The sequence below is a fragment of the Mustela putorius genome, unplaced genomic scaffold, assembly GCF_011764305.1.
Source record: "Mustela putorius furo isolate JIRA1106 unplaced genomic scaffold, ASM1176430v1.1 tig00003899_pilon_pilon_pilon, whole genome shotgun sequence".
In the NCBI taxonomy this organism is placed as follows: domain Eukaryota; kingdom Metazoa; phylum Chordata; class Mammalia; order Carnivora; family Mustelidae; genus Mustela; species Mustela putorius.
This window is the reverse complement of record NW_025422048.1, coordinates 16,003,877-16,020,029: the sequence shown is the minus strand read 5'-3', so window position 1 is coordinate 16,020,029 and position 16,153 is coordinate 16,003,877. Positions and strand designations below refer to the sequence as shown.

At 44.4% G+C, this 16,153-nt stretch overlaps 1 protein-coding gene and 1 long non-coding RNA gene across 4 annotated transcripts; one reads left to right on the top strand and one right to left on the bottom strand.

Moving 5' to 3' along the window:
• Positions 1–1,693: 1,693 nt before the first annotated feature.
• Positions 1,694–9,939, bottom strand: LOC101672139. Of its 3 annotated transcripts, none has more exons than XR_001177256.2 (3): positions 7,332–9,936; positions 2,697–3,675; positions 1,694–2,183 (listed from the first exon to the last, which is right to left on the bottom strand). It is a non-coding gene; the product is annotated as an uncharacterized LOC101672139 (long non-coding RNA). The 3 variants fall into 3 exon arrangements; XR_001177257.2 differs by having other exon boundaries at positions 2,697–2,784; positions 3,529–9,889; XR_001177255.2 differs by having other exon boundaries at positions 2,697–9,939.
• Positions 9,940–14,372: 4,433 nt separating this feature from the next.
• LOC101671837 (retrotransposon Gag-like protein 8) lies at positions 14,373–14,902 on the top strand. The gene has a single exon (XM_004778400.3). It carries the CDS (start codon positions 14,424–14,426, stop codon positions 14,763–14,765), a length of 342 nt encoding a protein of 113 aa, XP_004778457.1. The 5' UTR covers positions 14,373–14,423; the 3' UTR covers positions 14,766–14,902.
• The last annotated feature ends 1,251 nt before the right edge of the window (positions 14,903–16,153 follow it).

Sequence of the window (16,153 nt, the reverse complement as noted above, 5' to 3'; positions counted from 1 at the left end):
CAGGAGAACACAGGTCACTATCAACATGAAAGACTGAGCGGTCAACCCAGCCACGTCAGATTAGTTGCCAAAAACAACAATTATCACCTCTAGGAAGGCTCCCTCGGACTAGAAAACGGTATGGGGGGGGGGGAGGGCCGCCATTCTTTGGGCCACATTTCACAGGCTAAGGCAGCGTACAGAGAGGCAGGAACAACAAAGCCGTCCCCAGGAGCAAAGTCCCAAATTCTCAGGGAAGCTGGGAAAATAAAGAACAGACCCCATCATAAGGATTTCACCTTTGTCAGAGGGTCCTATGTGCTCATGTCACATTCAATAATGTGCATCATCGGCCTTTTGTCCTCCAGCTATGCTGATCCTAAGTAGAGCCAATGACAGGGAAGTAGGCGGAAGATACCCTTGGACACACAAAAGTCCAATACGGGGACCCAGAGCTCCTCCTGCCTGCTTTCTCCCCATACTCTGAGGGCAGGTCTACAAAGGGAAGGCCACTCTGCCCAGCCCTCTCTCCATCTCCTGAAGGAAGGACCCTATTAATCAGTCATTCCATCTCTCCTGATCACAAATACCCTTTGAGCCCCCGTGAAGCCTCGAACCTCTCAAGTTCCTCTCCTTAAAAGAACAGACAATCAGAAGGGGCTGGAGAACCAACCCTGAAATCCATTTAGTTCAAGATGTGTTCACCCACATCAACTGGAAGGGCCACTCTGGAAAACAGCATTGCAGCTGCTCAACAATTAGAAATAGAACTACTATCCAATCCAGCCATCCCATGTCTGCATATTTATATAAAGGAAAAGAAGCCGCTATCCCAAAGGCTTATCCAAACCCCAGTGTTCAGCAGCATCCACACCAGCTAAGACATGGAAGCAACCCAAGCATTCATCAACAAGATCGATGGATAAAAAAAATGTGGTATATATCTACAATGAAATATTATTGGCCATCCAAGAGTTTACATGCAACAAGGAAGACACTCCATTTCCAAGGCCTTGCCTTAAAGCATTCAATATCCATCCTCTTTCCATCACCCACGTAAATCAGCAGAATAAAGAAGCACTTAAGGCAAACACAGGTTTGACATGGAATACTTCACACCATGAACTAAAAGCACATGGACATTCCCACTACAGGGGGGACATTCACTGAGTACAGGCCTCACGAGGCAGTCGATATGGCTGGCCCAGGAACAGCCTCCTGTGGAAGAACCACCAAGCCAGGTCCCACCTTAAATTCTGAGGAGGGTCACCTTCTCTTACCCCTGAGAGTCCTGACTTTGAGAATGCCACCAGTTAGAGAGTCACCCTTTTGGAATTATTTTTAAGTGACGTATTTTTAAGTACCAGTACACAGCAGATTTACCCATAAACCATTCATTTAGACCTTCCCCACCTTCCCTTCAATGAAATGACCCAAGATGATTTTGACAGGCATTGGGCACAAGGGTGTGTGGAAGGGGAAGGAGGCATCACAGTTGTTCAATCGAACAGCTGCTTTTGACAAGCAGATAAGCCAGTCTTGGTCACTGTCACACCACCTGGGGAAGGAACATGGGTTTGGGTACAGGTTTTGCAAAGTACCTCAGACCTCAGGTTTTTACCTTCCACAGCTTTAAAGTAATTTAACCAATTGTAGGGATAGAGAAGTCTTCAAAATGTCACTATGTTGTAAAAGGGCTACATACTTTAGTGTCTGATCACAAAGAAATGGCTTTTTTTTTTTTTTTAATCTTTGGTGAGTTCCCATCAGATTCTGTGATGCCACCTTCTGGATTAAACCAGTGCTAATAAAGCAACCGAGGGCAGGGGGTCTATAAAACTGAAGGTCAGAAGTGTCTTTGAATGCACCCTCCATCTTTACACTCAATGCTCTCCTGACCCACTGTCAAAAGCTTTCACCTGATTTTCAACAAATTAACCAGTGCCCAGAAAAGAAGTAACTTTACACAGGGAAACAAAGAGAGGATAACTTTTTGGCACTGCCAGTTAACAAACCCCCTGTGGCCCCAACTTGATGCTGACACATGTCAGCTTCAGTGTAAGCTGTCCAAGTGAGCCACAAAAGACTGCAGCTCAGAGCAAGGCAAAGTGTGCATTGCTGGGCAACCTCCTGGCATCGTAGCAGAATTAAAGAGGTTGATTTCCAAAGAGATGCCCAATACTCTCTGAGGATATCTGCTGGCCCTGTGGAAGGAAACAAACACTTAGCTGAAATTATGGCAAAAATCTAAGGGAGTGGGGTCTGGACAGGTAGGAAGAGGAGCTAAGCCAAGCCATAATGTTCTGGACAATATATGGCTTCTGGAAACCATGGCCCAATTATTTCAGCACCTACTGTGTGCTGAGCACTTTCTAAAGATTATCACACTTGATAGCAAGGTGTGATTTCCACCATGCAAATGTAGAAGCTGAGGCTCAAAGAAGAGAGTAAGAAAGAGCCAAGGGTCTTTCAGACTCAGATACTAGAAATTTATTGTGAGTAAAACACAATGAGTGGTCTCAGCAACATCTGCAAAGCAAATGAGGAACATCTGCAAGGCCAAAAAACCAGCTAACAAATATTTAAGAGCAAATATTTAAGGGAGTATGGCTACATATTGGTTGAGTTGTTACCCTGTGCTTCCAGGAGCTGCCAAATAAATGCCCACCCACCCATAGTGGGGGTACACTTGCAGACTGGCAATCTCTAGCACCCACCTGGGGTACAGATCTCATCTTTTCCCCTTTCCTAAATGGAGCTGGATTTAACTGCATTCAGATCCATGATAAAAAGTTACACTTGTACCTGGAACAAAACAAAACAAAACACCTGAGCAGCACTCCCACAATCTCTAGGTTCCCAAAGCATGTTTTGGACAAGCCCATCCAATCCCTCCTGCATCTACATGGTATTACAAGTCTTCCAAAAGGATAAAAAGACAGATCAAAACTGCAATGTGATAACATCGAGATCAGGTTTGTTTGAAATCTGACATTCTAATAAAGCCAACGTGTCTGTAAGAGTGGCATTCAACAGTAAACAGAGAAACACAAGTAAGGACTGGAAAAGATGCCACTGACCAGTTAAATAAATCAGAGACACAGAGTCTCTACCACAGAGTTAATCAGTAGTACCCAGGCAGTGACCCTGCCATTGCTGGAAGTTCCAAATTAGAGACAGGGGAGGGATTTCAACACCATCTTAAATAATGAGACAACAACACCATCTTAAATAATGAGACAACAACACCATCTTAAATAATGAGACAAAAACACCATCTTAAATAATGAGACAACAATACCATCTTAAATAATGAGACAATAAAACCATCTTAAATAATGAGACAACTGACAGAGGAGACAGGTGCTATTCTCCAGCCAACACCTGTAGCCTCACACAGCATAAGGTTGCACTTACCTTATGGCTGGTCTTGACAACTGGGTCTAGGTCCTCTCCTCTCATTACAGGCCTGTAGGCTGACCAGAACTGGATTTCTCCATCACAGATCCTGAAGGAGTTAGTGATTGTACAAATCTACAAAAGACTTACCTGTGGCAGGTCAGCTTAGCACCACTGCAGGAAAATTAGGTAACTTGGAAACTCATAAGATGAGTGGATGGGACAAACTTCCTCTTTCCCTTATCCAGGGGAATTTCTGAAAGTGGTTGGTGGGGCCACAGTACCCAATCATGCAGCCTGTTTGAGGTAGGCCAAAAGAGTGAAAGATAATGTAAGACAGGAACTGCATGAGTCAAACCACAAGATAAGATTGCTGCTTTAGAGGCCTGACTGTCCCCTCAAAATGAACCATGGTTCATCCCACTTTAATCAAACATCATAGGGGAATTATTAAATACTATGTTGAGAGGTATCACCAGTTATTTGCTTTGGGGGGTGTCTCAGAACTCCATTTTTTTCTCTTAACAAGGCAACTGACTCATAAAAAATTGTGGGTACCTTTGGAATGGGTTGTGGTGTTCTCACTTTGTTACCAATTTACTGACACTTATATACCATGCGAGATTATGGGTAACAAATCATTCAGATGGGTTTTGTGTCCTACTTAATAGACCATAAAATGCAAGTTATACAACTGTGTTGTTATATTAGTCTTAGTAATTGGTAACATAGTAAGATCAAAAACTGCTAAAACTAAAAATAAGCTGTTTAATTCAGAACAATTGTATGAAGAATTTCATACATTACATAATGTCACGACCAACTGACATTGAACATAGGTCTCTGAGGAGGAAACACTTGAAAAAATTGGGACATCCAGAAACAGACAGATTGGGGAATCTGCTCCTCATTTGCAAGTATGCCCCTAGGATAATAAAAGCACACTTAAATATTGTTCATTTTACACTTAGATATTGTTTAAGATCTAGGACTCTGTCTCAAAACTCAGGAATGATGAGACTAGTTAAGTGTCCAGTTCCTGAAATCTGTTTTCCTTTCAGTACCAAAGACAGATAAAGTAAAACCCAAATACCAGCAATGAATCTTTAACATGTCTAAATGTAATCAAGGTACATTTAGAGATCTTCAGTGTTCCACCAATACAAGTCATTATTTCTACATGAGTTAATATATATAATTCAAGTCAATACCAAGAACTGACTTATTAGCAAAAAGGCTAATAAGGCAAACTCAACTATCACCATTATCAAAAGGAAGTAACTGTTTTACTTAACACCTTTAATTCTCCCCTTGAATACACATTAAATGTCACGCATGGAGAAATGAGTATAAATAGGCAACCATTGACTATTTCTTAAACCAATATGCTAGCAATTGAGGCATTAAGGCACAGTGAGCTCTTTTGGCTAAAGAGGCAGGGACAATATCCTCTGCTATTGGGGTGGGATAGGATGGAAGGAGATTAGCAAGTCCAGTCTAGCCCAGGACCTCAAATAAGGAGGACTGCAGTTGTCCTGGGGCAGACTGGTCAGGACAGAAACTGGCATATTGTCTTTGTTTGTAAATAGAAACTACACAAGTAATTTTTTTTCTATGGGAGAACACCTGGGAAGGAGCACATAGACCAACATTTAAAGAAATAACAATATGTCACAAGCACAATTATAGTTCTAAAATAGTATTCAAAAGTATGCAGGATGACCAGCAAGGGTTATTCAATTTAAGAAAACAGAAAGCATCCATTCTGGGGTAAATTTCCTTTAAGTAAATTGAAAACGCTCCACGATTTTCAAAGGAAATGCCCTAAAGACTAAGAACACAACTGAACTAAATAAATTTAATAATAAGCACGTAATTATTGCAAGAAATAAAACCCCAGAAGGACGTAAACAACTTCCAGGGATGGCCAGTGAGAGGCACTTCCGGAAAGTCACTGTCGTAAAATAGCAACCGCTCAGTTAGATGGTCAATATCTGTTATTTTTTTAACATTAAAAACAAAACTTTCTTTATTTTAAGTATAACTATGAAACAAAAGACACAGGACTCAGTTTTTTACACACAGAAACGTTTTAATAGTAAAATAAAAAAAACGTTGGGCTTCCGGTATGCCGGAGGCCAGTAACTGTCGTAAAGCAAGACGCATGTTAATTAGAACCATCTTTTCCTCATTTGTAAATTTAAGATAACGTGAAAAATTTTGACACAAAGCTTATAAGATAGCCTGGACAAACATTCAATAGAATAAAGTGATACCAGACACAATTCTTCTGTAAAACGAGCCCCAAACTCAGTTAACGGCCCGGCATTGAACAGTTAAAAGCATTCACTGTCATAAAACATCAAGGACTTAGCCAACCGATTATCATTACTGCATTGTAACTCAAAAGTACCTCAAAACCTTTATTATTATTCATTAAGATTTTATTTTTAACTAATCTGTATACCTAATGTGGAGTCTGAACTCACAACCCGGAAATCAAGAGTCACAGGCTATAGCCAGTCAGGCACCTCTCAAAACATTTACTTTTCAGAAAATTTATCAATAGGGAACAAGACCAGAATATAACAAAATAAGTTATGTCAAACATGCAATTATATTATAAACTTAAGGCACTCAATTGACTTACATGTTAAATCATTCCCCTGTAAATCGAAATTTACACCCAATCATTTAACATGAGGAGAGCCAGGATCAAAATTCAATTGAATGCATTAAGATGAATATGTAAAATCAAATGCCAAAACAGTGCTCAGTCTTGGCTAACGAGAGCGGCTAGCGGACATACACAGTGTAAAAGTTTCAAGTGTCCGGCGGGACAATTTATTTCCAAAGTGCACACTGAGAATACTTTCATTTGGAGAATATTTGTGAAACACAGCTAAAATAAAAGTTAAACAAATTCAAATACTGCAAAGTTCCGATATCATAGGTTAAAAAAAAAAAAAAAAACCCACCGCCGTTATATTATAAAATAAAACAAGAAACAGGACCCCTGCAGGCATGATTCCCATCAGGGACTTAAAGCAACAAGGTCTTGCCAAACAAACCGCTATTTTTCTTATTCGAAAACTGTAAACAACACTTTTTTTAAATGGAAAACACACGAAAAGCTTCCGGACCATTTTTGGTTGACTACAATGACATTAAATACATAAATGCATCACATAAAAATACAGCGTTCAATGATAACAATTCCCGTTGGTCAGTGAAATGATCCCCGAGCCGCTCAAGCGGCTGTTTACTCATTTTCACGTTAGAATTATCAGGATTCCTCCACCCCCTTTTAAAGCAACATATGAAAAAGACCACTTCAAATTTTAAACCAATGATATTAAGCAAACAGTCATGTCATTAAATGAAAGACAAAACTGCGCTCAAAGGCAGACATCAGCTGTCCTCATCACAGACATGCCTCTCCGGGCCTTACTTTCTTTTCTTCCAGATCGAAAACAACAGAAATTCTGTCACTAAGACACTTCACGAAAATGGCCAAGGGCAAGATTTAAACAATATCCAACCCAATACCCACCCAACAACACTGTACAATAAAAAGCAAAGTCAGCGGCCTGGCAGCCAACGGCCATCGCGCTGTCCTGGGCCCACGCAGGCTCAGCCAACCGCACCATTTTTTCTTTCTTTCTTTCTTTTTTTTAAGTTGCAAACCAAAAAAAACATGAAGCCCGCGAATGGCGGTGGGCTCAGGACCCACCTTTAAACAAACAAGATGATCGGTAAGACTCATCATGTTGTTACATAAAGCTCAACACCGCGCCCGCCCCGGAAGGCCGCTAACGGGCCTTTCCTGGTCATTGATCCAGAATCCCGTGAAACACAACTGTCAAAGCCCATTAGGACACACCATGGGTCCGATTCTCTCGAAATCACATTTAACAAACAGCCAAGTATGAAATAAAGTAAATTAAACTTACATTTTTTGAGATCGTCGAAAAAGTAACCGCCATTTGCCATAATCCCTTAGTGGAACGGTCCACGGAAGCCGCAAGGTACAATCCAAATTTTAAAGGAAACTTGCCCGGTCACGTGGTAGGGCTTCTTTAACCTCCTTTCTACGTATGGTCCCACCCTCAAACGTCATCATTGGAGGGGCTACAATGATTGACAGGCAGACTGTCCACTCTCTTCAGGTCTATGGGGAGAAACTGCCATATTTCCAGGTCCTGCTAAATTACTAAAATCTTTGCTCATATTGCTGTCTTTCTACACCTATGTCCTTCCCTCAATGCCCAACTCCCCCAGTTAGTCCTTTACACATGCCTTTTCCTTTGGTTCTAGTCATCTCAGACTTTGGAAATCTTGCTAAGAGTTCATCCCCGTCCAGCTCAGTTGCATCCTCCTCCAGGAAGCCTTCCATGCTTTACCCCTTCCGTCCCTAGAGATCAATGTCAGTTCTTTCTGGCTATTATATATGCACATGAGGAAAGATCAGAGCAGAGAAGCAGGGGAATCATGTAGACTATGGGATCAGACACTACTGGGTTGGGCACAGTGTGAAGGACCCAAGGTTTGCACCTGGAAATTTGGTGAAGTCAGTTAAGGCTGCAGAAATCTGGGGAAAGTCCAGGGAAAACTGACAAAAAGATACCTCGCAGGAGCCTCCCAGGATTCATCCCAGCCATAAATTCAAACAACTTCCAACCACCCTTTTCAGGATTTTCATATCCTTTGCACCCTTTCTCTCTGTAGAAATCTTGCCATCTCTTTGAGGCCAAGGCATACATAACTCAATTCCCCGATTCCTTCTTTGATTTCATGTTCCCTCCTCAAATCCCAAGAAAAGCTATTTCTTTTGTTGCCGTAGGATGAAACTTCATATCTCTGGTGTGAAGGTCAGTAAGTTTCACAATTATTCAAGGTGACACTGGAGGTCCACTTCCTTTCAGGAGGCCATCTGCTGAGTAATTCTTGTAGTTGCTCTTGTACAAGCTGGGAGGTGCAACTCCCCTGGGGTTGATGACCTTGAATGTTCAACTCCCTTCACTCTATCGTGGCAGGTGGACCCCATAACCACTGGGTCACATTAGTCAGACTTCACACTCACAGTGCACACTGCTCCCGGGAAGGATGCTCTCTTGCTAGCACTATCCTTTCCCTATTCTCCAGGGTCTGGGAGGAGTTGTGAGGCTTTATTTTGTGAACAATGTTATGTGATAGTGTATGATGTTTCCCTACTCACCATGATGATTAATTTCCTGGGTCAACTTGACCGGTCATGAGATGCCCAGATTCTAGGTTATTTCTGGCTGGATCTGTGAGGGTGTTTCTGAATGAGAGAGATTTGCATTTGAACTGGTGACTCAGGAAAGTAGATGACCTTTCTCGATGTGGGGTGTGCATTATCCAATCCACTGAAGGTCTAAATATAACACAAGGCAGAGGAAGGAAGGATTGTCCCCTTTTCTCCTGCTTCACCACTTGAGGTAGAACATCTCATCTCATTTTCTCCTGCCCTTAGGCTGGGAATCATATCATGCTTCCCCCAGTTCTTAGGCCTTCAAACTCAGACTGAATTATACCACTGGCTTTTCTGGAGTTCTAACTTGCAGATAGATCATGGGACTTCTCAGCCTCCATAAATGTGTGAACCAAATTCCTCCTAATATAATTTCTGTATATTTATCTATCTAAATCTAGATGTAGATATATACCTCCTGTTCATTCTGTGTGTCTGGATAACACTGACTAACATACCTGGAGTATTGCAGTGGCTCCAACTGTTAGAGATGGCTTCATAGGCCGCAAATAGAACTCTGGAGAAACAGCAAAACCAAATAAAGTAAAATTAGTTCCAAACTGTGGGTAAGGAAAGGAAGACAGCAGAAACAGACAGCCTGCCTGATAGTGGGCCAGCACCAAGGACATTGCCATTGGCCCAGATGGGTGTCTTTTCCACTAGAGCCTGGTGGCTCATTTACAAACTCAGAGTAGGCTTGGGGTTGAACTCTTCCAGAGTTGGGGTTGGGGGGTAAGAATTTCACAAAGATATAGAGGGCAGGAGAGTTGTTGTAGGCTTTGTCCAGCAACCAGCAGAGGGATGGATTTGGGATGTTAATCCACAGGGGGAGAGAAGAGAAGCAAGACTGGAGCTGTTGATGTGAATTTGGTCCAGGAGCTGCAACCTTTTTGACACCTGTCACTAAGGTTTGTCCCTCTGACGGTTCTGTGGATGGTCACATGTTGGACCCTTTCAATGCCTGGTATGTGATGAGCAATACCACACAGTTCATCTCTCAGATCTTGTATGCCTCCTTCATCGTTGTGTCACTAATCTTTCTTGTCCCATTTATACTTTATCCCAGGCCAATGCCCTGGATTTCTATGTGTCCGAGAGGCACTACCAATCACTACTTATCCACTGGGTATTATGGCTAGTGGTCACGTTGCTGGGCTGGACCTTTGCTGCTTGGATTCATATACTGGCACTTCCTCCTATCAGCTGGATAACTTTCAATGTTTTTTTTTAATTAACATATAATGTATTATTTGTTTCAGGGGTACAGGTGTGTGGACTCTCAATGATTTTTTTCATCTGTTAAATGAATGTGCCAATAAGTATCATCTCATTGGGCTGTTGTAATATTCATTGGGTTAATGCCAGGCCCTTTCTTGGTGTCTGGAGCCTTCCCATACCAACACAGCTCATATAAATCTGCATTTTTCTAATACCATTCTAAGCGCATAATCCAGTTCTCCCATTGTTTGTTCCACAACTTTATCACTTTCATCTGTGGTAATTTCTCCATGCTAATTAATAAATCAAGTAGTCCTAATTTTTCATTTGTCTATGTCTCATATCTCCTTTCTACATGTATCACCAGTTTCCCATATATACTATAGCTCAGTATAGAGCATGGTATATATGGGGATTCAAGAGGTACACATATAGGTACCGAAATAGAACCTTTCACTGGGACATCTCCAGAAATACTCCCTCTTGTGGACCACCCAAACTCTCTCGTCCAATGACGGATTTGGCCAGGAGGCACAGTGGGAGTGGAACTCTGACAGAGGAGTTGGCAAAGGGCTCTGGAAAATTTGGTTGGCTACCATGGGCCAGTCTGCCAGGAGAGTACCCCAGGCTGAAATGCGCACCGATGAGAGTTGATGGGGCCTATGAGAGAATGGAGGCAGTTTAAAGGACAAGGGATAATTCCAGGAAATGATGAAGCCATTTACTTACCTTGTGAGGATTGGGTGGGTTGTGAGCACCAGCCTGTGCAGTACCTGTCTCTGTGGTACCGAAAGACAAGGCTACCCCCAAGCCCAGAGCACCCCCCCAACACACACACTCTGATATAATTGCGATATATACATATATATCAGGACCTCATAGAAATGCACAACTCAATGACTTATCCCAAAGGGGAAAAAAAAAAAAAAAGAAAACTTGGAACTATCATCCACTAGAAGAAATACAACTGGACAACCACCTTGAAACCCCACACCCGGTCCCTTTTAATCAAAATATTCTTCCTCCCTCTCAAAGGTCACCATTATCCTGACTTTCATAATAATCTCTGCCCTTTCTTTTTAGTTTCACTGACAAAGCTTGCATCTGTAAATACTAAACTTTGCCAGTTTAACAAAATTAAACAGCCCACCCCCCCATTTTTGGATATATGACTCATAGGAAAGTGTTCAAATGAAAATGGGAAGAACCTTCCACTCATGTCAATAAAGAAAACATTTCCATCACCCCAAAAGCGCCCCCCCCTGTGCTTTTTTCCATTTTCATTTCAATCCCTCTTCCCACCTTCAAAGAATATACATTCTTCACTCATTGTTAGTGGTGTTCTGTGCATCTCCATTAGACCCTATTTGCTATGAAAAATATTTAATTTCCTTACTGATTCTTTTTCTGCTTGTTCTATCAGTTGCTGAGAAAACTGTATTAAATATCTTGTACCATGACAGTGGGTAGAAGATCCTCTATTTCTCCTAAAGGATCTCTCCAATTGCCATTATATATTTTTAATTTGTTAAGAGGTGCATAAAACAATAGCTGTTACATATTCCTAGTGAATTGAACCTCTTACTATTATCATACATATTTTTTTAAAGATTTATTCATTTATTTGAGGGAGAGAGAACACAAATGGGAGGGTGGGGCAAAGGAAGAGGGAGAAGCAGACTGACTCCCTGCTGAGCAGGGAGCCCAGGAGCCCAGGGGTGCCAGGCTCAATCCCAGGACCCCGGGATCAGGACCTGACCTGGCTGAAGGCAGATGCTTAACCCACAGGCACCCCAATCTCTCTGCATTTTAAACCCCATAAGGCAATATTCTCTGAGACTGGCCCATATATCTTTCCAATCCATCACTTTTCACTTATTTTAAACTGTTTCTTCGGCCTGAGGAATATTTGTTAGTATTTACTTGAAGTACTATTCTGCTGGTGACAAATTCTCTCAGGTTTTTCTCTTTTTAGTGTGTATAAAAATGTCTTTTTTCATCTTTGTTCTTGAAATATATTGCAGCAGGGCGAGGAGGTTTCCACTGGGAATTACTCTCTTTCAGAACATTGAAGATGATATTCTATTTTCTATCAGTTTCTATTTTTTACTGTTGAGAAGTCAGCTCTCGAACTAACTACTGCTACTATGGTGGTAATTTGCTTTTCTCTTCTGATAGTTTAAGAATTTTTCTATTTGCCTTTGGTTTTCAATAGCTTTTCTAAAATGGGATTACGTGTAGGTTTCTTTCATTTTTCTCTGTGAGCTGTTTGTTCTCAACTAATATCTGCTCAAATATTGCTTTGCCTCATTTTCTTTCCTGTCCTTCTGAAACTCCTATTAAGCGTCATCTTTTCTTTTCATACAATCATCTATGTGTCTTGTGTCACCTGTATTTTTCCTCTGTTTTTCTTTTTGTGTTTCATTCTGGATATTTTCTTATGATACATCCTTTGGTCCACTATTGACCTCGTAAGCTGAGTCTGACCTGGGCTTACACACAGCCGTTGAAGGAGGGACTCCCTGTCATGGACTCCTTCGTCAGTGCCTGCCACCCTGAAAAGTCAAAGCACAGAGGGTAGCTGAGCCTCGTTCCATGTGGAAGCTGGGAGATAGGAAAGGATTCTGATCCTGGATATCTGGGGTTGGTTCTCAAGGCTTTCTGCCAGAGGATGATGACACAGCCATGAGGCAGGGAGGCTGAAGTCTGAAGACGGCAATCCAGGTACAGAAGGCTCTCATGAAGGAAGCAGTCTCACAGTGCAAACGTGTGGCTATGGCAGACCAGTTGAAAGTCCCAACCTAGAGCATTTGACACTATTTCCCCTGTTACAGCTCCCTGAAAAAGTCTCATTCTAGGACATTGTTTATTTAACCTGACTGGGAGGTAGCTGTGAGAAAGCCCTATCATCAGGGCATTTACTGAAAACAAAACAAAACAAAACAAAACAAAAACAAAACAAAAATAGAGATCAGAGACAATTGTTTAACACCAAGATCATCTGAGGTTGCCCACTTCTTGTATTTTAGTCAGGAAAAAAGATAATAAAAACCAACTAATAAATAATGATATATTTGTGAATATTTCTTGAAACAAGTCATCCCTCACTACCCTTGAATTTCAAAAATTTCCACCCTCATTTTGGTTGTTTATTCTTCCATATGAAAGTTAAAATCAGCTTGTCTAATTAAAAATGTCCTCTTTGTGTTTCTGGTAAGATTATGTTGGGGGGGAAATAGTGCACATCATTGGATTAGAAGTCATATTGGCACATAGCCTGACCCAATCACTGGTCATGTGTTGAAAGTATAATTTAAATTAGGGAAATTTAATGTCTTTATGACATCAAGTTATCCTATCCCAGATCTGGAGGTATCATTCCACTTGTTAGAATATTCTTTTATCTTCATCTTTAACCATTAAGACATTTCTTCCTGCATTTTTATACAATTAAAATACATATTCCTGGCACTGTTTCCTTTGAATTGTTATTCTGAATAGGGTCTTTAATGTCACTATACATTTCAACTGATTATTTTCTGTATATATGAAAGCTGGAGATACATTTATATTAATTTGTACTCAGCCACAAATTGAATTCAGATATAACATACCATGGCTAATTTCCCCTTCCCTTTCCATTTTATGAAAGTCAGTTCTAGCTTAATGTAGGGATTAAACTCCCCACTGCAAGATCTAGAGTTGCATGCTCTAGTGACTGAGCCATCAGGTGACCCTCCCTTCCAATTTGATAAATCTTATTTTTTTCCTTTTTTCTTAATGTATGAACATGTATAAAGTCATGTTTAAAGCATCCAACAACTCATATTTGTCTTCCAGTTTCGATATTGATTATTTTCTTTTGGTCTCTTAATATAGCATATTAACAGTCTTCCTAACTTCCAACTATTTTACATTTCCAAGTCATTATACATCATTCTTAAATCCGCTTCTGCATTATGATGGTAACATTCAGGGTTTTGTCATTAATGTTGCAGGGAACATCTGATGCCTGGGTGCCAATAACCTTTGGCAAAGAGATGCATGAATAAGCAGGTAAATGGGTTCACAGAAACTCATGCAAAGGGCGTACAGAGCCAAAGGGTCCTCTAAGGCATTGGGAGAGGCTAGTGGCCAGCAGAGACCAAGTACACCAGACAAACGCCTCAAAACTTAAACACTTGGCCTTCCCTTCTCCACATGCACCCGGCTCCGCCCTCACCAGAGAGGACCTGGTGTCCTGGGCTCCTCCCCTAGCCCCGCCCCTCACAGGCCGCCAGCCGCCCCAACCGTGGGAACCACCCTTGCATTCTGACCCCGCCTCCTCCAGCGGCCGTTGGGTCCCACGGTCCCGCGTTCGCTCCCTTCCGAGCCCACCGCCCCCGCGATCGCGCCTGCGCTCTAGCGACCACTCGTACCTGTGGGCGGAGCCCACAGAGGCCACGCCCCCGGTTCCGGGCCCGCCTCCGAGCACACGCACTTCCCACTACGCCTCCCCGCCCACCGCGGCCAGCCCCGCCCAGCAGTGCCCAGCCAGCGCGAGCGCGGCGCGATGGACGGCAGGGTGCAGCTGATCAAGGCCCTCCTGGCCCTGCCCCTGCGGCCCCAGACCCGGCGGTGGAGGAACCCGATTCCCTTCCCCGAGACGTTTGACGGCGACACCGACCGGCTGCCGGAGTTCATCGTGCAGACGGGCGCCTACATGTTGGTGGACGAGACCCTGTTCTCCAGCGACGCCCTGAAGGTGACGTTCCTCATCACCCGCCTGACCGGGCCGGCCCTGCAGTGGGTGATCCCCTACATCAGGAAGGAGAGCCCCCTCCTCAATGATTACCGGGGCTTCCTGGCCGAGATGAAGCGGGTGTTTGGCTGGGTGGAGGACGAGGACTTCTAGGCCGGGAGCCCCTCGGGCCTGGGGGCGGGTGCTCGGGGGAGGGTCCGCCGCGCCCGCCGCCGCCGCCGCCGCCGCGGCAGCCCAGATGGCCGCGGGCGTCGCCCCGCCGCGCCTCCCGCCCCCCCACCTTCGCCGCGCTCGAGTGGCCGCGCTCTCCCCCGCGCTGCTGTCCCCTCCCGCGTAGTGCTTGCCTTTGTTCCAGGAATAGCGCTCCAGGTCCCCGCCGCTGCCTCTGGGCCTGCCTCCGGAGCGCGCCGCCGCCCTGTGCGGCCAGCCGGGCCCCTCCCGTGCGCACTTGGACTGGGGCCCGCGCTCCAGCTGCGGGCCGGGCTCCCGTTACACACCCGCCAGACCACCCACCGCCCGGCCGCCGCGGGCCGCCTCCGCCAGACTGACCGCCAGGCCTGCAGCGCGCCGCCGGGACACCCGCACTGCCACCGCCGTCCACCGCGGTCCACCGCGCGCCCTCGACGGCCTGGGGCCCCAGCGATGTGGGCTCAGCCGAGAAGTGTCTGAACCGGCCGCGGCCCCTGGACAGTGACTCCAGCAGCTCGCCACCCACCGCGTCCCCCGCCCCCGAGGGGCGGGCCGGCCTCTCACCTGCGGCGGGACCCGTCGCCCCCTCCTCCCAGAGACCTCTTCTGCTCCTGCCAGATGGCGGCCAGGTCCCAGGGGTGCCTGGCAGCCAGATCCAGCCGCTCGTTTTCTTTCTCCCGTGGACCTGTTCGTTTTGCCCAGAACCCAGTTCTCTTCTCAGTTCGCAGCTGTCTCTCTGAGGTGTGCCTTTTGTTCCACACAGTAGTTAAGCCCTGCACTCTGCCCAGCTCTTCTACACTACCTGGACAAACGTCTTTTCCTTCTTTTCAATAAATGTCAGACGCTATTAAAAAGAATTTGAGTCTCGGTGAATGGGGCACCCCTGCCTCCCCGGGCCGGTGCGCGAGTCCATGGGTGTCGTTGAGCAGGCGTGTCCCCTGCCGCTCTGTGGCTGAGGTTGACTCTGACGTGATGAAACACAGCAGGGGGTCGTGTGGTGGTCCTGGGGACGCACACCCCATCCGCCGTCTTTCGGGCCCACGTGCTGACCCTTCCAATCCAGTCAGCCCCATGCCCCTCAAGAAGTGGACCTCCATCTGAGTTTGGCCAAGGGGGTATCAGGAAAAGGCAGCTGGGAGGCTTCTGGAAAACATTTCCTCCTTTCCAAAAAGCCGCTTGAAGGTGCAACACCTTTCTGTGACAAATCAGGAATCCCACACATATGTTGCTGAACACCCGTCAAATTTTATTTAATGCATTATTCAGGGACTCAGCAGAATGACAGGTTCTTTAGAAAAAGCATTTACATTTATAAAGCCTTGGTTGTGTGAGTAGAGGAGAAGGGAATGCAG

What these genes read in the sequence shown, in the direction of transcription:
- LOC101671837 (XM_004778400.3), top strand. Translation starts at nt 14,424, where the DNA reads ATGGACGGCAGGGTGCAGCTGATCAAGGCCCTCCTGGCCCTGCCCCTG.